The 23,211-nt window shown below is 35.7% G+C and overlaps 1 protein-coding gene across 1 annotated transcript; it reads left to right on the forward strand.

Annotated features, from left to right (window-relative positions):
- The first annotated feature begins 573 nt into the window (after window positions 1-573).
- Window positions 574-16,610, forward strand: LOC110695511 (calcium-transporting ATPase 1-like). The gene is made up of 7 exons (XM_021872740.1): window positions 574-1,354; window positions 9,324-9,378; window positions 9,481-11,417; window positions 13,033-13,191; window positions 14,494-14,665; window positions 15,382-15,680; window positions 15,842-16,610. Exons 1-7 carry the CDS (start codon window positions 1,178-1,180, stop codon window positions 16,079-16,081), a joined length of 3,039 nt encoding a protein of 1,012 aa, XP_021728432.1. The 5' UTR covers window positions 574-1,177; the 3' UTR covers window positions 16,082-16,610.
- Window positions 16,611-23,211: the final 6,601 nt, after the last annotated feature.

Below are 23,211 nucleotides of genomic sequence, written 5' to 3' on the forward strand. Positions count from 1 at the left end.
GTTTGGTTTGTTAAGGGGTGAAAACAATTTTTCCAAGGTTGAAAAATTTCATCCTTAATGATGGAAAACATTTTCCTTCACAAACGAAGGAAAACAAATTTGTAATTGTGTTTTTCCTTGAAAATATATTTTCCATAAAAACTAATTTTCTATTGAAAATATTATGCGTTAAACCAAACGAGGCCTTAATGAGAAATTAGAATTCACTCCCCTCCCTTTCTTTCCCCTTTCCCTTCCTCCTCTTCCCTCCCCTTTCTTTCCTTCCTTATTTGTTTTTTGACACACAAAAAAAGGAAGGAAAGAAAGGGGAGGGAATAACCAAACAAAGTATAAGTTAGAGCCTGTTCTAATAGACTGAAATCAGCTGAGCTGAACTGAACTGAATTGAAGTGAAATGAATATTTTATAACAGAAGTAAATTAAGAGTTGAATTGAGCTAAAATGAATATTTTATAAGAGAAGGAAATTGAAAATTGGAATCTGAACTGAAATAAAATGAATATTTTATAAAAAAAAGAAATTAGAAGCTGAACAGACCCTCAGATTAGATTAAATATTTATCTTTCAATTTCAACCTTTGAAGCAAAGCTAGAGAGTAACATACCAAACGCCCAGTTAATTCGATAAGCGCACCACGCCCAATTGCTCTAACCGCAGTTACGATGAAGTTCCCGTTTGTCCCGTAGTGGGCCTAGTAGCCCTCACCACATGGGCGCACGCCACCAACACAACTGCCTATGACATTACAGCAGGAAATCATGTCTCCCATTCACTCCAATTAAAGCACCTCTGTTCTAATTAATCTTTCCGCGTTCTTCACTTAAATCAATCAACGAAATTAAATTATTATTCCTTTATTACAATACAATACCATAAACTCCCTAACTTCCCACTTGTAAACAATTTACTTTTTCACTTTCAGACACTCTCTACTTCCATTCCATATCAGCTGCCGTAACAATCCATCAGTATCTATATCAACCTACCACCACTCACTATCTCATCAGAAATTTCTCCATTGATTTGTTCTTTAGCGTTGACTTAAGTAAAATAAACTTCAGCTACTTGTTGATTATAACATTGAAGATTAAATCGTTGTTTTCCAGTGATTTTGAGGTTTGATTTTTTTAGTTTGAATTAGGTTTTTGATTTGATTTGATTTGATTTGAAGTTGAAGATGGAGAGTTTACTAGATGAAGAGTTTGTGGAAGTGAAAGCAAAGAATTCGTCTGAAGAAGCACTTCGAAGATGGCGAAGTGTTTGCTGGTTGGTCAAGAATCCAAAGCGTCGGTTTCGTTTTACAGCGAATCTCAATAAGCGTTCTGAAGCTCAGGCTATTCGCCGTTCCAATCAGGTTTTTCCTTTTTCTTTTTTTAATTTGTTTTGAATATTATTCGTAGTGTATTTGTATATATTTTGGTAGACTTTAAATACCCAACTATAGAGTATTCTAGATAATACATGGGATAATAGTCATCCATATTTAGATATTTTCATAACACTCCCCCCTTGGATGTCAATATATTGAATAAAACAATAACTAACATTTACTATAAAACCTGTACAAAATAATATACTATAATGCGCATAAGATGCTACCTCGTTAAAAACCTTACCGGGAAAACCTAGTGGGAAAAATCCACGGTTAAGGAAAAAAGAGTGCAGCGCGCATTAACTCCCCCTCATCACTACATCACTTGAGATTTTTAAGAGGACGCAATCCAATGCCGTAAGCTAACTTGTTGAATGTTGGTATTGGAAGAGCCTTATTAAATAAGTCTGCTACATTCTCACTTGAACGAATCTGCAATACATTTATATCTCCATTCTTCTGAAAATCATGAGTGAAGAAAAATTTGGGTAAGATGTGCTTTGTTCTGTCGCCTTTGATGTATCCTTCCTTAAGTTCAACAATACAAGCTGCGTTATCCTCATATAAAGTTGTTGGTGCCTCTTTCCCAGATGATAAACCACAAACTTCTTTTATATGTTGAACTACCGACCTTAACCATACACATTCATGACTAATCTCGTGAATTGCTAAAATCTCAAAATGATTGGAATAAGTAGCTGCAATGGTTTGTTTCATGGAACGCCAATAAATGGTAGTTTCACCATATGTGAATACATATCCAGTTTGTGATTGACCATTATGAGGATCAGATAGCATCTGCAAAATCAATCAAATTTTCTTTGGACAATTTTGGGAAAAATAAACCCATATGCTTCGTACCTTGAAGGTAAAGAAGTAAATGTTTAATCCCATTCCAATGCCTTCGGGTTGGACATAAATTAAACCTTGCTAATAAATTAATTGAAAATGATATGTCGGGTCGTGTATGACTTGCAAGGTATATTATTGCTCCAATTGCACTAAGATACGATATTTCAGGACCAAGAATTTCTTCATCATTTTCTCGAGGTCGGAACGAATCTTTCTCTATTTCAAGTGATCTTACAACCATAGGGCTGCATCCATAGAAAATCTTTTAAGAACCTTATCTATGTATGTTGATTGATGCACAAGGTTTTTCATTCTCTAGGTGCTCTATTTGTAACTCCAAGCAGAATTTTGTCTTTCCTAGATCTTTTATTTCGAACTCTTTCTTTAAATAATTGCCAGTGAGGAGTTCTAATGATATTCAAATCATCAACATACACTGTAATAATAACAAATCCCAATCCAAATTTCTTTATAAAAATACATGGACTAATAAAAAATCTAAAAGTAGTTGCATCCACCACAAGAGAATATGTCTTCTCATAATCAATACCAGGTATTTGTGAGAATCCTTGTGCAACTAAGCGTGCCTTATATCTTACAACTTCACCCTTTTCATTTCTCTTTCGCACAAAGACCCATTTATATCCCATTGGGTTTACATCTACAGGTCCGAATACTTCTTTTTTTCCAAGTGATTTTAATTCTGCTTCAATTGCTTCTTTCCATTTTGGCCAATCATTTCTTTATCTACATTCTTCAATGGATTTTGGTTTATGATCCTCATTATTATCCATAACATCTAATGCTACATTGCATGCAAAAACATCATCGATGTCGATTTGATTTCGGTTCCATGTAATTCCAGACATGATGTAATTTGTTGAAATTTCTTCATTATCAGGTACCTGAATTTCTTCTTGTATCATGTCTAAAGTCTCTTCTGGAGATCCTTCGGAAATTGTTTCTTCAATTTGACCATCATCAATCAATGCTCCTTTTCTTTTCCGAGGATTTTAATCTTTGGAACCTATTGGTCTTTCACGTTTCTGACGTGGTTTAGACTCATTAGCAAATTTATTTTGTCCTTCCGGGACATCTATTTTAAATGGAGCATTTACTGCTGAAATATGCATCATCAATCAATGCTCCTTTTCTTTTTCGAGGATTCTTATCTTTGGAACCTATTGGTCTTCCACGTTTCTGACGTGGTTTAGACTCATTAGCAAATTTATTTTGTCCTTACAGGACATCTATTTTAAATGGAGCATTTAATGCTGGAATATGCATCATCAATCAATGCTCCTTTTCTTTTTTCGAGGATTCTTATCTTGGGAACCTATTAGTCTTCCACGTTTCTGACGTGGTTTAGACTCATTAGCAAATTTATTTTGTCCTTACAGGACATCTATTTTAAATGGAGCATTTAATGCTGGAATATGCATCATCAATCAATGCTCCTTTTCTTTTTCGATGATTCTTATCTTGGGAACCTATTAGTCTTCCACGTTTCTGACGTGGTTTAGACTTATTAGCAAATTTATTTTGTCCTTTCGGGACATCTATTTTAAATGGAGCATTGACTTGATCACTCTTTTTGGGTCAGGCAATTGATTCGCTAAACTTTGTAAATGAATTATCTTTTGAACTTCCAGTTCACATTGTTTAGTTCGAGGATCAAGATAGGATAATGATAATTCATTCTATTTAATTTCCTTTCCCATTTCTCTCTTTTCTCCTCCTAATGTTGGGTAAAGTGACTCGTTAAAATGACAATCTGCATAACGAGCCATAAATAAATCTCCTGTTGTAGGCTCAAGATATTTAATTATTGACGGGGATTCAAACCCAACATATATCCCCAACTTCCTTTGAGGACCCATCTTAGAGCGTTGTGGTGCAGCTATTGGAACATAAACCGCACATTCAAAAATTCTTAGATGGGAAATATTTGGTTCCTGACCATAAACCAATTGTAATGGGGAGAACTTGTGATAACTTGTTGGCCTAATGCGAATTAGTGCCGCTGCATGTAATATAGCATGTCCCCAAGCAGAAATTGAGAAATTGAATTTCATAAGCAATGGTCTAGCAATTAACTGAATACGTTTTATTAATGACTATGCCAGACCGTTTTGTGTATGAACATGTGCTACAGGATGTTCAACATTTATCCCAATGGACATGCAATAATCATTAAAAGCCGAATAGTCTTAATGGGAGTATCTGGAAAATGTGCCCGTAACTTAATCAATTGGGCAAGTAATCTCTCAAACGCTAGGTTACGAGTTGATAACAAAGACACATGTGACCATTTAGTTGATGCATTAATTAAAACCATAAAATATCTAAATGGTCCACATAGGGGATGTTTGGGCCCACAAATAAATAATTAATTTTAACCGGTGATTGGCCAATAATCAACTTGCTTTCTAATGAAAAATTATTATGAAGAATCTGCTGGCTCTTCAAAGAATGTCCACATGAATTCGTATTATTTTTTGCATCATTATTGAACCGGGATGGCATAACCGGTCATGCCAAACAACAAAATTATTGTAAACTTCTTGTTTACTATAGTATGAGCTTCAATAGCATTGATTTTTGTGTAGTACAAACCACTAGATAATGTAGGTAGTTTCTCCAAAACATGTTTTGAGCCTTGAGTTATATTTGTGATTTGAAGGAATTCGTTATTTTCTTCATTGATTGTCTCAATATGATAACCATTGTTGCGAATATCCTTAAAACTTAATAAATTTTTTTGAGACAATGGGGAGTATAAAACATCAATTATTTTAATTTCAGTTCCTCAAGACAATTTTATAGTGGCTCTTCCGGAGCCCTCAATGATATTTGTACTACACTATATGGTACTCATATTAATCCTTTTCATCATCAAATGAGAGAATTTTTTTTTTATTTTTTAGTATTGTATGAGTAGTTGCACTACCAGCAAGACATAATTCTTCACCATTCATAGCAAATTGAACTTGAGTAATATCCATGTTCTTCATGAAATATAATACATGTCAAAATATTAAGCATAAAAATAAAAATGATAAAATAAATAAATCAATAAAAACACCCAAATAATTCATAAATTCATAAAGCATATGAAGTCCTTATTACAACCATAGAAATCAACATAAGTAAATAACTAGATAAAGTGTAATACTTAAAGTTGACACAAAATAATATAAATTAAATTATTCCCTTTCGGGGCATTGAAGAAATCACCAACTTCTAAATGAGTTGTATTGCCAAAATCAAAATTAATCCCTTTCGGGGAAGTAAGGAAATTAGCAACATCGAAATTATTTGCATTGCCAAAATCAAAATCACCTTCACCATCTTCAAGAACAAGGTTTGCCTCAACTTTCTTTCCTTTCTTCAATGATTCTTTGTAAAGTTCACAAGATGCTTTGGAGTTCTACAAACCCGAGACCAATGGCCTTTTCCTCCACAACGGTAACATATATTGGTATCACTTTTCTCTTTATCATCCCTACGTTGCCACTTCTGGTGGGAATGTGAGTTTGTGAAATGACCTCCACGACCTCTACCATATCCACTAAAACCACGCCCACAACCGCGACCACGCCATTGGCCACGACAGCGACCACGACCTCTACCTCTACCTCAACCACTACTGCTGGAATGGTCTCTGTTTTTAGTTTCTTTCCCGTTATGGGTTGTCACATTCGTTTCAGGGAATGGGTAGAGCCAGTAGGACGTGATTCATGATTTTTCATTTACAGCTCGTTATTTTGTTCAGCCACAAGAAGGACAAGATATTAATTCAGAATATTTTTTAAAACCCTTTTTTCTATAGTATGTCTTTTCAAGCATGTCTGTATCAGTAATATTTTCTTTACATAATTTCAATTGGGAAGTTATTTTAAACATAGCTGAGTTATATTCACTAACAGATTTAAAATCTTGCATTCTCAAATTCAACCATTCATAACAAGCTCTAGGGAGTATCACTGTTTTTTTTGGTGATCATACCTTTCCTTTAGATTAATCCAAAGGATTTGTGGGTCTTTCATAGTTAAATATTCATTTTTGAGCCCTTCATGGAAGTGATGGTGAAGGAAAATCATGGCTTTAGCCTTATCTTGAGGTGTTTCCTTATTAGCCTCTTTGATTGTTTCACCATGCCCTTTAGCATCTAGGTGTATTTCAGCATCTAACACCCATGATAAATAATATCAAGGGCCACAAATTCAAGCTTGGCAAGGTTCAACATTTTTCACTATACAAAATATTGTTCAAAATTAGATCTCATAAAATATCAAACATATACATATCAAAATATAATGGTTGATAATAAAAGTGTATACAAATAAAATAAGGATAATACTTAAAAATAAGGATAAAAGCATGAAATAATAAGATAACATACTACTGTATATTATGAAACTTGTACAAATATATTCGAATAACACAATTATAGCAAAATTCAATTTTATGCATACATATAAAAGTTGTACCGAAATATCATATTAACACAATTATAGCAAAACTTATAATTTCATATATCAATATTGGATAGAGAATTATCTAGGAAAAAGTATGTATGAGAATAATATATTCATGAATCATATGCTTAAACACCCAAAGTCATGAAAATGGTCGTCAATTCCAAGAGTAAACACTATATACTACTGACATATAAGAACTATGAAGCTAATGATGATAAATTTTATCAAAGACAATGACATCATGATATAAAACAATTCCTAGCATCATATGATACATGTCAGAAGCAAACCACAATATCAAATTAACATTATACTATAGTTTTATATACAAGGGGCTCGTAAGTGTAACAATGAGTACCTTTGGAATTTTTTTCTTGGCTACTATACTTACGGAGTGGTTAATGTAATAGTTTCGTTTAGAGTATGGTGCTGATAACGTGTTAAATATGGAAGAGAAAATATAGAGAGATGAGGGAAGATTGTTACGTTATATTTCATATTCTATTTAGTACGGGATATATATACATGTACATTACCTAGGGTTTCATCGATGGATAAGACCAAATACCCAACTATAGAGTATTCTAGATAGTACATGGGATAATAGTCATCTATATATACATATATATATACATATATATATATACATATATATATACATATATATATATACATATATATATATACATATATATATACATATATATATACATATATATATATACATATATACATATATATACATATATATACATATACATATATATATATATATATATATATATATATGTGGATCACAATGACGTATTGATGTTTGAGTATAGGATCTTTATAGATTCCAAAAACTGAACATAAGAGTACTGTGAATATAATACTATATGGATAAATAACTAAGGTAAATTATGGGGATATTATTTGATTTGTAGTGGTTTCATGTACTCGTATCAATTTTTTTTTTTTTGGTCTAATATGAATTTATATATATCAAGACTCAAAAAATGCATCAAAACTTATGCAAATGGGATCTATAGAAACGGAGGTAGTAGAACCCAATAAGCCAACAGTATAGCATAGTACTACCCTTGTCCTGCATAGCATCCTAATTTTGGAGGATATAAAAGTAACACTTTTTCCCTCTGTCTTCTTTTAAAAAAAAAAAAAAATAGATGTATACACTCGAGTATAAGAGTATCTTCAATGACAAGCTACAAGGCTTTGTAGCTTGCTTTTCCAAATCAATATTTAAGCTACAACACTTTTTAGCAATATAGTATTCCAATAATAAGCTGCAACATCTTGTAATTTGCATAAAATAATTTTTTTTTTTTAAAATAAATAATTGTACACATGTAACCATATGAATAGAGTTTGTTTGGACTACAGTAGCTTGCATGTTGCTCAATTTTTTGTTCTCCAATGGTAAGTATGTAGCTAGATATTTTATTTTAATTGCAAGCAAATCCTTACAATTAAACCATTGGAGATACTCTAAGGTGCACCCAAAATAATTTTCTATTTATTTAATAATTTTTACTCATTAAAAAAAAATATATCAATTGAACAAAAAACCAACCTTTGGGTGCACCTTGCTCTATTTTCACCTAGCTGTATATAAAAGATGTTGCTTTGTGCTTCTGTCCTTTAGACATTGCATTCCCACTTTCTTATAACGAGTTGTGTTGAATAATAGGTTGGCGCATGTTAAGTAGTATACTCCATTGTAGAGAAATGGATCACAAGAGGGACAGAGATTTGCTCCTCGAATCCTAAATGACACACTATTCTTGTTCTTTGATAAGTAGATTGACAAGTCAATTTGCCTTTATCCTCGGATAAGTGTGGAATTTTGGTAGGAAAGTGAAACCTATATAGTAAAAACATAAAAGTCATGCTATCTTTGTTTTCATTTAAATGTATCACTTATGTGTCAAGACACAACTTTGACCATTAATTACTTAATTGTATGTTAGAAAAAGTTATTAAAAGATGAAATTACTTACACAGAAATTTGTAATTTATCCAACAACTTATTACACAGTGACATTTATATTTTATTTATAATAAAAAAAAGGGGCACTGTAAGGAAATAACCTAAAATTTGAAAGGGAAAAGTTGAAGTAGGAAGGAGATAGCATGAGAACCGAAAAAGGAAATTATCAAAGAAAAAGGAAGATAAAGTGATTATTTTTAATTTTCTTCAATGATTAATAATACCTTGCTTTTTATAATTGTGTCACAATTTTGGAAAGTGTATCCAATTTTGAAAAAGTGAGGATGCTAATTTTTTTAAAATAAATTTTCCATTAAATACCATGTACTTGATAACATTATTCGTGTAATAGTAGAAATTTAAACTTATCCTAATGATCTTTAAAGTTAGGGATAAAGATTGTGTTGGAATATATCTGTAAGTGTATAAAATCAAGATAGCCAAATGTGAGACGTTTTTGACGGCCATCATGGTGATCGTACCTAAACTTTATTAGGCAAACTGTTAAACCAAGAAACAACCATAAAGTTTTGTTCAACTGTAGGTTTAAATTTTTTATCTAATTTATTTATTGTGCTACTAATTGAGCTAATTTGTTCCTTTTTACTCATCTTGAGCCGTGCAGGAGAAATTGAGAGTTGCACTGTTAGTCTCACAAGCTGCTCTTCAGTTTATACAGGGTATTTATCAGCTTAATAGTTTTCATTACAAATTTAGCAAGAGACTTTCTTTGACATTGTTTGACACTTCATTGACCTTAATTATCTGTTCATAATTGGCAGGTGTATCATACTCTCCACCTGAGGAAGTCAAATCAGCTGGGTTTGAGATTTGTGCTGATGAGTTGGGATCCATTGTAGAGTATCGCAACAAGAAGAAGCTGAAAGATCATGGTGGGGTTGAGGGAATCATTAAAAAGCTCTCTACCTCTACCGTGAATGGAATATCTATTGCTGAGGATCTGGTGAACCAAAGGAAGAAAATTTATGGTGTCAATAGATTCATTGAAAGTCCACCTAAGGGTTTCTTAGTTTTTGTGTGGGAAGCTCTTCAAGACATGACTCTCATGATACTTGGAGTTTGTGCAGTTGTTTCTTTGTTGGTTGGCCTGATAATGGAAGGTTGGCCAAAGGGAGCCCATGATGGGATTGGAATCGTGGCTAGCATTTTGTTAGTTGTAATTGTAACTGCGACCAGTGATTATAGGCAGTCATTGCAGTTTAAGGATTTGGACAAAGAGAAAAAGAAAATAGCAGTTCAGGTTACCAGAGATGGTTGTAGACAAAAACTATCAATATATGACCTACTGCCTGGGGATTTTGTTCATCTGGCCATCGGAGATCAGGTCCCAGCTGATGGACTTTTCGTTTCAGGATATTCTGCTGTAATTGATGAATCAAGTTTGACAGGAGAGAGTGAACCCATTCATGTGAACTCAGAGCATCCTTTTCTTTTATCAGGGACTAAAGTTCAGGATGGGTCATTGAAAATGCTTGTTACAACTGTTGGCATGAGAACACAATGGGGTAAATTGATGGCAACTATCAGTGAAGAAGGTGATGATGAAACACCCCTGCAGGTGAAATTGAATGGAGTGGCAACTGTTATTGGAAAAATTGGCCTCTTTTTCGCTGTAGTTACATTTGCTGTGATGGTTCAAGGATTATTCAGCCACAAGTTACAAGATGGTTCTGTGTGGAGTTTGTCTGGTGATGAGGCCGTTGAGATTTTAGAATACTTTGCCATTGCTGTTACAATTGTTGTTGTTGCAGTCCCTGAAGGACTACCCTTGGCTGTCACTTTAAGCCTTGCTTTTGCAATGAAAAAGATGATGAATGACAAGGCTCTTGTGCGAAACCTTGCTGCTTGTGAGACAATGGGATCTGCTACTACTATTTGCAGTGATAAAACAGGGACACTTACAACTAATCATATGACTGTTGTCAAAGCACACATGTGTGGGAAAACTTTGGAAGCTAGCAGCTTTAAGGATTTTCATACAGTATCTGAAATTCCTGATTTTGCGCGTAAAATTCTTTTAGAATCAATTTTTAACAATACTGGAGGAGAAGTAGTTAGAGCCAAAGACAACAAAATTGAGATCTTAGGAAGTCCCACTGAAACTGCTCTCTTGGAATTTGGATTATTACTTGGTGGGGACTTCATGACAGAGCGGGAAGCATCAAAAATTGTTAAAGTGGAACCATTCAACTCCTCTAAGAAGAGAATGGGAGTGATTTTAGAGATCCATAATGGAGGTCTGAGGGCACACTGTAAGGGTGCCTCGGAGATTATTTTGGCTGCATGTGATAATGTTGTTGACTCAAATGGCGTAATTGTTCCCCTTGATAAATCATCAGCTGAACATTTAAATGCCACAATTGAAGAGTTTGCTAATGAAGCTCTTCGCACTTTATGCCTTGTGTATCAAGATTTAGAAGAAAGTTTCTCTGCTGATGGTTCTATTCCTGCAAATGGATACACCTGCATCGGTATAGTAGGCATCAAAGATCCAGTCCGTCCTGGTGTCAAGGAATCTGTTGCAATCTGCAGATCAGCAGGAATTACTGTCCGGATGGTAACTGGAGACAACATAAGTACAGCAAAAGCAATTGCTAGAGAATGTGGGATTCTAACCGAAGATGGAATAGCTATTGAAGGTCCCGAGTTTCGTGAGAAGAGCCTGGAAGAATTGATTGAACTGATACCTAAAATTCAGGTTTGTCTATGCTGTAGTACCCTTTATCTTACAGAATTCCTGTGGCCAAAATGTTTTACCCTATGTGATTATTGAATCTTTTTTTAGGTCTTCACATTAACTCATTGTTTTGTCTCTTAAAGATGGTGAAATGTGATGTTAATGTTTGTGGTGAAATTATGGTTGATTTATATATATATATATATATATATATATATATATATATATATATATATATATGTGTGTGTGTGTGTGTGTGTGTGTGTGTGTGTGTGTGTGTGTGTGTGTCCTAGTTCCCGTAAAGCATGGACACACCATCCTATTGCTATATCCCTATTGAATATGATATCCGACAGTGACACACATGAGACACATGAAAAATTTGTGTCCAGTTTTTTGTCATGCATGGGCACTTGAACACAAACCGTGACAAACCTTAACATGATTTTCTTTACTATTGAAAATATTACGACAACATATTTTGGGGTTTTTTGTGGGGAAAAATTGTCAAGAATAAAACAACCTTTGGCCGATCTTCCAAAAATAAAACGACCTTTTACACATCTGCTCAAAATAGAATAAAAAACCAACAACTTGTTTAATAGGTTAAAACCGAACACGTGTCGTGTTACGATAGGTTAATTTTTTTTTTTTTACATTTTTTTTAATAAAGGAAAAATCTTAAATTACCACCAAAAAATGTAACCATTTTCGATCTAACCACCCGTTTAATTTTTTATTTTAAATTACCACCCCTTAAATTAAATAAATGCTCATATTACCACCCATTTTAAAAATCCGATGGATTTTCCGTCTGTGGGCCCTACCTAACGCTTTTTTTGAACTTTTTGACTGATTTGTTCCCTAATTTTTTTCTTTAAAAAAGCTCTCATAACTTGAATTCACATTTCTCTTTGAAATTTGGTAGAATTTGGTGAAGGAAATGTGAATTAAAGTTTAGATAGCGTTTTTAAAGAGAAAAATTGGGTAAAAGAGTCAAAATAAGTGTTAGGAGGGGCCTACAGACGGAATATCCGTCGGATTTTTGAAATGGGTGGTAATCTGAGCATTTATTTAATTAAAGGGGTAATAATTTAAAATAAAAAATTAAACGGGTGGTTATTTCGAAAATGGTTACATTTTTTGGTGGTAATTAAAAAATTAACCCAAAAAAAAGAATTTTTTTTTTTTTTTTATAAAAAAACATATTTTTTTTAAAAAAACATTACCCCTTCACTTGCCACCCACAACCACCTTCTCATCCTAACTCCCTCATTTTTGAAAGCCAAACGCTGCCCCCCCCCCCTCCGGAACCCAACTCCCACGCTAATCACATAAAAAATAGCGGCAATTTTTGTGAGATTGGTGAGGTGTGCTGGCAGTGGTGTTCATCGACGTGTGTGGTGGGAAAGTGGGATGGAATCAGATGGCCTTGTTTTGGGTGAGGTAAAAGCATTTTTGGCCTCGACTATTTTTCAGTGAGGTAAAAGCATACATGGCTTTGTTTTGGGTAGTTTACATAGTATTACCAATCTATGCTTCTGTGTACCATGATGAATTTGCTGATTCATTCTCTATAATATGTGGGCGGATGTTCAATAATTAAAAGGTATATTGATTAAACTCATTTTTTTAGGTTATGGCTCGATCTTCTCCAATGGATAAGCACACCCTTGTAAGACATTTGCGGACCACCCTTGGAGAAGTTGTCGCAGTGACTGGAGATGGTACAAATGATGCTCCTGCCCTTCATGAAGCAGATATAGGCCTTGCTATGGGAATCTCTGGAACCGAGGTATCCTTCTTTTCAAGTCTTTTGCTTATAAAATTTTCCAAAGTTCATAAAATATATTTTTTTTTATGTATTTTGTGCGGATAAGCACGTGTAAAATGAGTTTACACTACCAAGGTAAAAAGTCTTAACTTGCCTTTTAACATTTTGTCTATGTAAGTGTTTAAAACGGAGTTATAAATTTGAAATTGTTTTCTACCAATTAAACTAGTACGACCATATTTTACTACTCTGTACTATTGAATAATCATTTGTATTAATGCTATGTCATGATCATCTCCAAAAGTTCCCCACCTAGGATTATGGTGAGTAGTCTTTAGCTCCTTGTCACGCTTTAAGTGCGTGTGTCAGATTCTCAACACTCCCAACATTTTTATGGACATTTCATCCTTCATCACAGATCAAAATTTGAAACCATCTCTTAAAATAGCTAAGTTTGAGTTTTTGACACTTGGAAATATAATAGCTATGTCGAGTTTGTATGTATAATGATTTTTCAGAAATCTGTCAAGTCAATATAAATTCTAGGATGTGGTCAAAATTCACATTATTGCATGCAATTTGCACTGCTAACCAAGGTCAAGCATAAGGGTGTCTATTTTAAAGTCTCTTGGAAAAAGTTGAGAGTTTAGAGAACAGCTAGTACATTAAGTGATGTAAGTCTACAAAAATTCCAGAAAAAATCTTGTCCTTGAGTTAGGTTCATGGAAAATTTCAGTATATCTGTAAATCGTCATTGTTCTCTGGATATCGGCCATGTATTTGGATTTATTTGTTGATTGATAAGGAAAAAAAAATAATAAAGGAACTTAGCCTTTGGTTTGATTGGTATGAACTAGAAGGTTTCCTTGGGGTTTTTCTAAAAAAGATTTGAAGGAAATGAAAGGATTGTATGTCATAAACATTCTTTCTATCCAAATCTCTAATTTGAGGGTAAAATCGTATAATAGTGAGATATATAACTGAGTCTATACTTCCACTCCAATGTTATGCTTTTCCATCCATTTCCTTTCTACCAAATTAGCAGTTTCTGCTTTAAACAATTTTACCTGTGATTTCTTCTATTTTTTCCTGTATGGATCTTACTTTTAAGATGCATGTTCCATTTTATGCTAGAATCTGCTCTCATAGTTGACTTAGCAAGATAGTTACTAAATTATTCAATGTTCTTTGTCTTCTAGAAAATGGAGCATATGTGCATCGATGAATTCTCAGTTCTGATCTGTATTGATGTTCTATGAAGAAGATTATTTTGTACACTGCTGGCTCTTAATATCATAATTACCTTTAACTGTTTGATTTCAGGTAGCAAAGGAGAGTGCTGATGTCATAATTTTGGATGACAATTTTTCTACAATTGTAACTGTGGCTAGATGGGGACGCTCTGTGTATACGAACATTCAGAAATTTGTACAGTTCCAGTTGACAGTCAATATTGTTGCCCTTATTGTCAACTTTTCTTCAGCCTGTTTGACCGGTAAGCCTGTGAACCCCAGTCACAGAGAATCAGAATTTCCGTAGGCCATATTCGAAGTTGTAAACATTTTGGGCAACCAAAAACCCAGTTTGGAACTTTTACAAGATATACAAGTACATAGATGAAATTGGAATATTTAACTTGATTTAGTTAATTGAACAACGTTCACAACTCCACACCGTGATTTAAAATATTCTCCATGTGAGGAGTACTTCAAGAAACATAGCTTAAGAGGTTCTATCCAACCTTCAACTCCCTGGTAAACACTCACAGCCTAAAGATTGATATACAAACCTTTCTTGACCTCAAAAGATAAGGTTAGAAGCACAAGCACTCTGGTCTAGTCACCCTCATAAAATATGTTCTCTTGCCCTCACTCCATTGTCCTCTCAAATGCAAGATAATTCCAGGTCTTTTATAGCCATCAAGCTATCTTGAAACAGTAATACCAACTATATCCTCAGTTATCCACAGATGTTATCTCCCCATCACCCCAAGCATGAACTTTAAGTAACTTGTACACATGCCTTCATAGCACATATCATACAGTCATACATGTACTTTCCATATGCATGGTTTGACCTTGTTAAATATTTATTATTTCATTAGCAATTTCCAATGCATGGTAATAAATGGTCAACATCAGATGAACCCAACAACAAATATTTCCATCGTAACTATGCTTTCTGCTTAATTAATTATTTATTTATTTCCAGGAAGTGCTCCACTTACTGCTGTTCAGCTTTTATGGGTTAACATGATTATGGACACCCTTGGTGCCCTTGCACTGGCTACTGAGCCTCCCAGTGATGAGTTGATGAAGCGGAAACCTGTTGGAAGAAAAGGAAGCATTATCAGTAATGTGATGTGGAGGAATATACTGGGGCAAGCAATTTATCAATTTGTTGTTATATGGTTTCTACAGGCTAGAGGAAAGTCAGCTTTTGGACTCAGTGGACTTGGTTCTGATTTAACATTGAACACACTTATTTTCAACTCATTCGTCTTCTGCCAGGTATTATATATATCTGATCTTACACAATGCTTTTCATTGGTTTGAATGTATCTTCTTCATACACAATTCAAAAATTGGTAAAGGTAAAGAATGAAGATAGCATCTCTCATTTTTTCCAAATATATGATCTAGTCAGCTTATAGCAAAATCTTCTCTTTCAGGTTTTCAATGAAATCAGCTCCAGGGAGATGGAGAAGATTAATGTATTTGCGGGGATTCTGAACAACTATGTATTTGTGACTGTTCTCACTGCCACAGCTCTTTTTCAAGTTGTAATTATTGAGTTCCTTGGTGCATTTGCAAACACAACTCCACTTACTCCTAGCCAGTGGTTTGTGAGCATATTATTTGGGTTTCTTGGCATGCCAATTTCTGCTGCATTGAAGATGATCCCAATATGAAACACTTGATTGGTGCCAGTTGGGGTTGAAGAAGACAATTTTGTAGATTACTGCTTCCAGTCCGTCAAGAGCTTCTGCAGCCTCCACTGTCTGACACAATGATCTGTGCAGATTGCAAGTTCCGACTTGGTGATTGATTGAACATCTGATGAATATTTGTGCATCCTCCCATTGATGAGGGTAATTTTGCAAGTTCTTAATTCACTCTACTCGCAGATTACTCCTGTCAATTCTCGAAAATGGTGGAATTTGATGGCTTGCTGAATTGATTGATAAAATCTGAGACATACTGAAAATTGTTGCGTATATTATTAGATTTTACTAGGCAACTAGAACATGTTTACACCAACTGTTTCTTATGCATTTATGATAGAAAAATCACCTGCATAATCCTTTGATGACGTGCTGTAGTTTACATATTGTGGTCATTCTAAGGCAATTTCTAGACCGCATATTCATGTATCTATTCTGTGTTGGATCTAAAATGCAATATATTCCAGATCAGATCCGCAGTTCTTTGTTCTTCTCAGTTACTAGTCTAGTATTATTGTTGCGAGGAATAGAGAGAACGAAGCCAAATGATGCTCTTTTGCTTTCTTCCTCTTGCCATAATATGGGTTACTGGGCTACTAGTCCAAATAATGCTCTTTAGCAAGATTGCATTTTCCAAGTGCACTTCTAGACATCTTCTCAAGCCAAATGGAGCAAACATTGCCGATAATATATATTTGGAAATCTTTAAATGATTTTCATAAGCCGGATGCTTAAGCTCGGTGTGTTAAGGTAAGGGATAAAACTAGGTCGTTGGTAACTAAGTTTCCTGATCAAAACAAAATTTATAGAACCAAACCCAACCCTAGGTATAGGGATAAATTCGGGTCAAACCCAAGGGAATGTGGTATTTACTAAGGTTTCAAGCTAAGCTATGCCGAAGCCTAAATGAGGGTTGGTCTAGCAAACCTAACGGCGCAATTAAACGAATACAAGAATGATATAAAAGGATGCTAGGGAGTCGGGATCTACATGCACTCATGATAATCGCACTAATTTGGAAAGAAATCGATCAAACATACCAATGCGAGGGAAAGCAACAAATGTAATCAAAATCACTCAAAGAGCTATTTCCTAGGGTCAAGCTAGATGTCTCTACAAATAACTTCAAAGGAAAATCGCAAATTAAGATTAATCGATAATAATAGCTTCTAAATCAATTTTTCGTGTCATTGAAACCTATTATGCAATCTAGCATGATAATTAAGGTTGATCACTCCTCGAGATATCAAACACATGCACAAATTTCACCAACCAATTTATCACAATGATGATCAATCAAAATCCCCCAATTAATCATGAATTATCACTCATACATGCTTCACCCTATCCCTAACAAGTAATCTACTCACTACACATTGTAAATTTGAACAACAAAACTAATCTAATCACAAATTTAATCATCAACATAGTAATCAAAATATGCTCAAACTTATCAAAAATCAAATCAAACAAATAACAAGTAATTCAATCAAAATCAAGAATCAAACATGAAATTGCATTAAAGAGTAAAGAATTCTTACAAAACTGTTATCAAAACCAAAGAGGAAGAAGATTGAAAGTAGCATTCATCAACATCACCAAGTTTCTCTCTCTACAATCTAAGAACAAGTCTCCAAAATCAAGAGCTTCTCTCTCTAAAATTCTAAGTCTAATTCAATTCTAATGTAAACTAATGTAATTCTCTCTCTATAAATGAAGGAATTCTATATATAGTAAACATAATTAAGGAGAAGTTAGTTAGACGTCCAAAAGAAACCTCAATTAGTGCGGCCTCTCATCCCTAAGTGCGTCCGCAACAAAATGGGCACGGAATAGGGGAGAGAGAGTTGCGCGGACGCTCGTGGCATCTGCGCGGCCGCTCCTCCCTCGCGCACGGCCGCACTTGGGAGCAGGGGAAATTTTCTTCGTGCGCTCGATGATGCTCTCGTGCGTTCCACATGATGCATGTTGTGGAGGTAGTCACTTGAGGCCTTTACGGTGGGTTCAACACCGTCTTTAATGTCCACGAGGCATGAGAGCCGGCCTTGAAGACTTGACTCTTGCACTCCAACACCTTTGAGCTTCAAGAGGAAGAACTGGGATGCATCCTAAGCCTGGTATGCCTTGAGAGAACGCCATTGAGCTTCTTGAACATCACCATATTCCTAAAATCAAAGAAAAGCAAATATGTGAAGGAGAAAATGCAAAATAAACTAAGAAAGCAAGAAAATAAGGAAACAACTAAAGAAAATGCAAAATAGAGAAATTACAAGTGAAGCTAAAGAAAAAGGAGTAAAAAGAGATGTAAATGAAGGAATTATGTCTTCGTCGTATGCAATTACTAGATATATAAATGGACCAAATTATGGAGATAATTAAGTTCGTACATTTGGGTCGTCGTTATATCATAGCTAGAGGTACTAACAATCTTTAGGCTAGTAAAATAGGCCAAAGCCCAATTGGACCGATCCTATAAGGTCACACAAAGGGCATAGATTGAGAATTAGAGGACGAGGCCCATCATGGGACTCATCACTCTAGGTGGCCGGCCATAGTGAGGATTAAAGGGGTTTTTGGGCTTCGTGACTTAGTCTAATTATAATGGGATTATAAATAGACTAAGTGCCTAGGGTTTTCACATATTGAGTTCAGTGATCAGTTTGATCAAACTCGAATTAGCAAACACGAAGCCAACCTTCTCAAACTCCTCTTTCTCTCACGGCTCTCCCCTCCTCCTCGGCGCTAGTGGTGGTTTAAGGTGGTGGTGGTTCGTGTGGTGGTCGGTTGTCCAGTAAAGGTGGTGATCGCGGTTCTTCCTATCACTCGACCAATCTAGTATTATTGGACGGCTAATTCGAATCCCGTGGAACAAGTAGAGGAGCAACGCTTGGAGCTCTATTCTCTCCCTGATTTGCATGTCAAATAGCTTTGTGGAATTCACGCTTCAAAGGTATAATTATGTTCCTTTTGTGTTATGCATGTGATCTTGGGATTAGGTGCTTTATGAATATGAATCAAGTTTTTCAGCATTGTAGTACTTATAAACTCCTACAGTGGTATCAATTAGCCTCTTTCATGAACGCGCTAGATTATAATAATACGATTACTTGAAGTCCATGTTAATTTTATAATCAATTAAGAGGGAGAAATTAATTTAATTATGGTTCAATTATTATTTTAATGTGATTAAATTTTTGGAATTGATTGAATATGATTTAATTATGCTCAAAATAGCCATGAAGAGGATCGAATTAAGCCCTAGAGCATTCGAAAATTTCGAACCCTAGAACCCTAGTTTCGAATTTTTCGAAAAAACCTTTACCCTAATTTTTGAATTTTTCGAAACTGATAGCCCTAAAATATGATTTTTGTGCTTAATTTTGATTTATTTCGAATTGTTATATGTTTCATAATTTTAATCGGATTGTTTATGCATAAAAATGTTTTATGTATGATCATCAATTTAATTTTAAGAGTTAGAATTAAATTGGGATTAATTTTGTGATGAACCCTAATTTTAATATTAAATGATGATTTAATTTTTAATTAGTGGACTGATTTAATTTATTTTAATTTTTATAAATGTTATTTTAATTAATTTAAAAACCAAAAAAAAAAATATTTAAGGCTGGTAGCCGCGGCTGGGTGGCACAGTCACTGCAGTTGCCGACCTGGGGGTCAGTCCAGAGGAAGGGAGGGACTGCGGGTGGTCTGGCAGGTGGCTCGAAAGCAGCGTGCAAGAGTTGCACAGCTGCTGTCGCAGCCATGCTACGACTGCTGCTGCTAACCGCAGCCTGCTGATAAAGGAATAATTGCGTCGTCAAACAACTACACCTAAGTCAAATACAATTTATAACACTCGACTCAACCTATTACGAGTATAGGGCAAGTAGAGGGGTCGAACCACAGGGAGAAATGCATAAACACCGCATTCATTACTTAGAGTCTAAGCTATCTCGGAACAAGAAGTGTGAATAACTAAGAGATCAAACTAAGAACGAAATGGATTAAAATCAATATAACTAAGCACCAAGGGAAATGGGTAGATTTAGATGCCGCTTGATCATGCAATAACAAAGTAGCAAATCAATGGTAAACTAAAAATGCATGAATATCGAAGTAAGGCCCAATCTAACCGCCTTTTGGGGTTAATCGGTTTCTCCTAACATAGCCTCTATGTTTCCACACTAGAACCATATATTAGAAGGTGCAATAAAAAAACTATCGATAGTAATGAATCTCAACTAAGTCAACTTCCGTTCCTTGTTAGCAAAGATTCACCTTTAATCAACTAACAATGTGCACTTGCAAGAAGATCAAAGAATATCAAGCATGCAAAGACTTTAATAATCACCATTAACATAAACCCAACATTATAAGCATGAACAATTAGCAACTACACCATCCCCACACCCTTGGCTAGGTGACTACTGACAAGCGCACTTTAGGGCGCGCTTTAGAGCATATTTTAGGATGATTTTGGATGTATTTGGGGCCGCTTTGGCCGATTATTACCTTGTTATGCTTACGTTCCCCATATTACGTGCTTCACGGGTTTTCGGTTTGTTTTTGATGTGTTTTCAGGTAATATCAACCGAGTTTAATCGGATCCCGAGCCCTTGATGCGTAACCGAGCTAGCCTTGACCGGAGTCCGAGGAGTTAAGGAAGTTCAAGTGCCGTGCATTGATTACATAGCACGGGCAGCACGGCCGTGTTACCATAGGCACACCCGTGCTGGCCTATAAGCAAGCAACCCCAGGCAAGGCAGCACGACCGTGCAAGCCAATAGCACGGCCGTGTCAGTATCCACGCACCCGCACGGCCGTGCAGGCCATTAGCACGGCCGTGCCAGATGTTGCCCGTGCCCGTGTCAGCTTCAGTATGAGCCCCGTGCTAGAGCATATTCAGTACGGCCGTGTCATTTTTAGCACGGCCGTGCCATATATAGCACGGCCGTGCTAATTTGAAGAAGAAACCCGGTTTACTTACTGACAAGCTAGCACGGCCGTGCCAAATGCAGCACGGCCGTGCTGATCTAGGGTTAACTGCGCGCTTGACTTCTCTGAATTAGAAGACGTATATAAGGCCCGACTTTAAGAGGATTCAAGGACAGTTTTAGAGATAGTTTTGAGAGCCTTTGTAGAGAGTTATTGGAGAACGTTCTTAGTATTAGAGATTCATTAGTTTTCTTAGAGAATTTCCTAGAGATTTTAGTTTTCTTGGATTGATTTGAAGCAAGATTTGCGAAGGTTCTTTGTATTATTCATTGACGACGGATATCAAAGTTCTGAACTTTTCCATTGATTCGCATCAATACAATCTTTATTATTCCTTAATCAGAATTCATGTTTATATCTATTATTCTTTTGGAATTCATTATTGCTTTGATTATGAATATGTGTGAGTAGTCTCCTAGCTAGGGTTTCGGGATGAAACCCGGCCTAGGTAATCTATGTAATTGAGGATTAATTTTGATAAACGGATTGTGATTAAATTGATTATATGCGATTGCATGTTGATTCATTATAATATGAGTAGCTAACCTAGAATCTTGAATTTGATTGCATGATATTCTTGATTTGAACAAGAGATTGTGAATTGAGTATTTCATTATTGAATGTGGTTTGATTATGTATCGAGTAATGTTAAGTGCATGAGAAATCCAAGCTTAGTATTGCCCGTTGTCTTCCTATCACATGATATTGATCAGACTTATAGTCTTTGCATATCCCGTTTGTCTCTGTGATTCCTTGTTGTTTAGTTACCAATGGTTAGGCGGATTCCCGTTCTCCCTAGTGTCTTAGTTTATTGATTTATTCCATCTTATTAGTATTATTTTAGAACACCATTTTCCATTGATTTCGAACTAGCTTAGGTTTAAGATTGATTTGCAATTACTCTCGTTCCTCGTGGACCGAACCTTTATTTGCCATTGTACTTGGTTATAGGGTGTTCGTATAAGTATTGTTTGATTGAGAGTTAGATTGTAGCGACCGATTTAACCCTTGTCAAAATGGCGCCGTTGCCGGGGAACGGTGTTTGTTAATTGCTTTTTGATTTCTTGAGTCTAGTTCATCATAAAAAAAGCACAAAAAGATTTTTCCCTTTTGGCTACACTTGTAGCCCTGCTATTTAATTGGTTTGGTTAGTGTGTATGCGCAGGTCTAAACAGAGAGAATTAATACCCTTCAATCCAGAAATCGAAAGAACTTTGAAGAGCAATCGTAAATCTCGATTGACGTTATCAAACTCTCAAGGAAAGGAACACAACACACAATAGGTTCCAAATGCCAGACATACCGCGCCAACCCAATCGGCCAGCACCACGACCCCTTAAGGAGTTGGGAACTCCTGGGGCGTATAGAGCTTCAAGTGGGATTGCTCCACCCACTACTGAGGCCAATGATTTCGAGATCCGACCGGCTATGATCACCCTCATCGAGAGAAGGCAGTTTAGTGGTGCCAAGCATGAGAGCCCTTTGGCTCATTTGAACGAATTTGAGAAGTACTGCAATACCATCAAGGTTAATGGGGTGAATCAAGAGTTCGTGAGATTGAAGCTTTTCCCCTTTTCACTTATTGGGAGAGCTCTCGAATGGTTAGAGAAGGAGGTGAAGCCGAACTCTCTACACACTTGGGATGATGTCACGACAGCATTCTTGGGAAGATTTTATTCCCAAAAGAAGACGGTCGATGCTAGAGCTTTGATCCAGGGATTTCGGAAAAGGAGTGGGGAGTCAATCTACGAAGCCTGGGAAAGGTACAAGGAGTTTCAAAGAGAGTGCCCACACCACGGAATCCCAACATATCAAGTTTTATAGATTTTCTATGGAGGATTGAGTCCTCAAGGGAAGACCAGTTTGGATGCGGGAGCAGGTGGCCCCATTATGAACAAAACCGAAGAAGAAGTCATTGATATCATAGAAGATGTGGTACGACACCACATGGATTGGCAAGATGGAGAGCGAGAGGCCATGAGCAAGAGTGGAGGAACGGTCTATTCGGTAGACCATCTTAATGCAATCGGGAACTTGACATCGCAAATTGTAAATCTAGGTAAGGAAATGTCAATTATCAAAGAGAAGCTCAACGATCC

Source organism: Chenopodium quinoa, unplaced genomic scaffold, assembly GCF_001683475.1.
Source record: "Chenopodium quinoa cultivar QQ74 unplaced genomic scaffold, ASM168347v1, whole genome shotgun sequence".
Taxonomy (NCBI): domain Eukaryota; kingdom Viridiplantae; phylum Streptophyta; class Magnoliopsida; order Caryophyllales; family Amaranthaceae; genus Chenopodium; species Chenopodium quinoa.

Bases quoted from the DNA above. Each gene is read 5' to 3' on its own strand.
- LOC110695511 (XM_021872740.1), top strand. From the start codon at position 1,178: ATGGAGAGTTTACTAGATGAAGAGTTTGTGGAAGTGAAAGCAAAGAAT. The intron at 1,355-9,323 runs GTTTTTCCTTTT...TGAGCCGTGCAG, and splicing joins CTATTCGCCGTTCCAATCAG to GAGAAATTGAGAGTTGCACT. The intron at 13,192-14,493 runs GTATCCTTCTTT...GTTTGATTTCAG, and splicing joins TGGGAATCTCTGGAACCGAG to GTAGCAAAGGAGAGTGCTGA.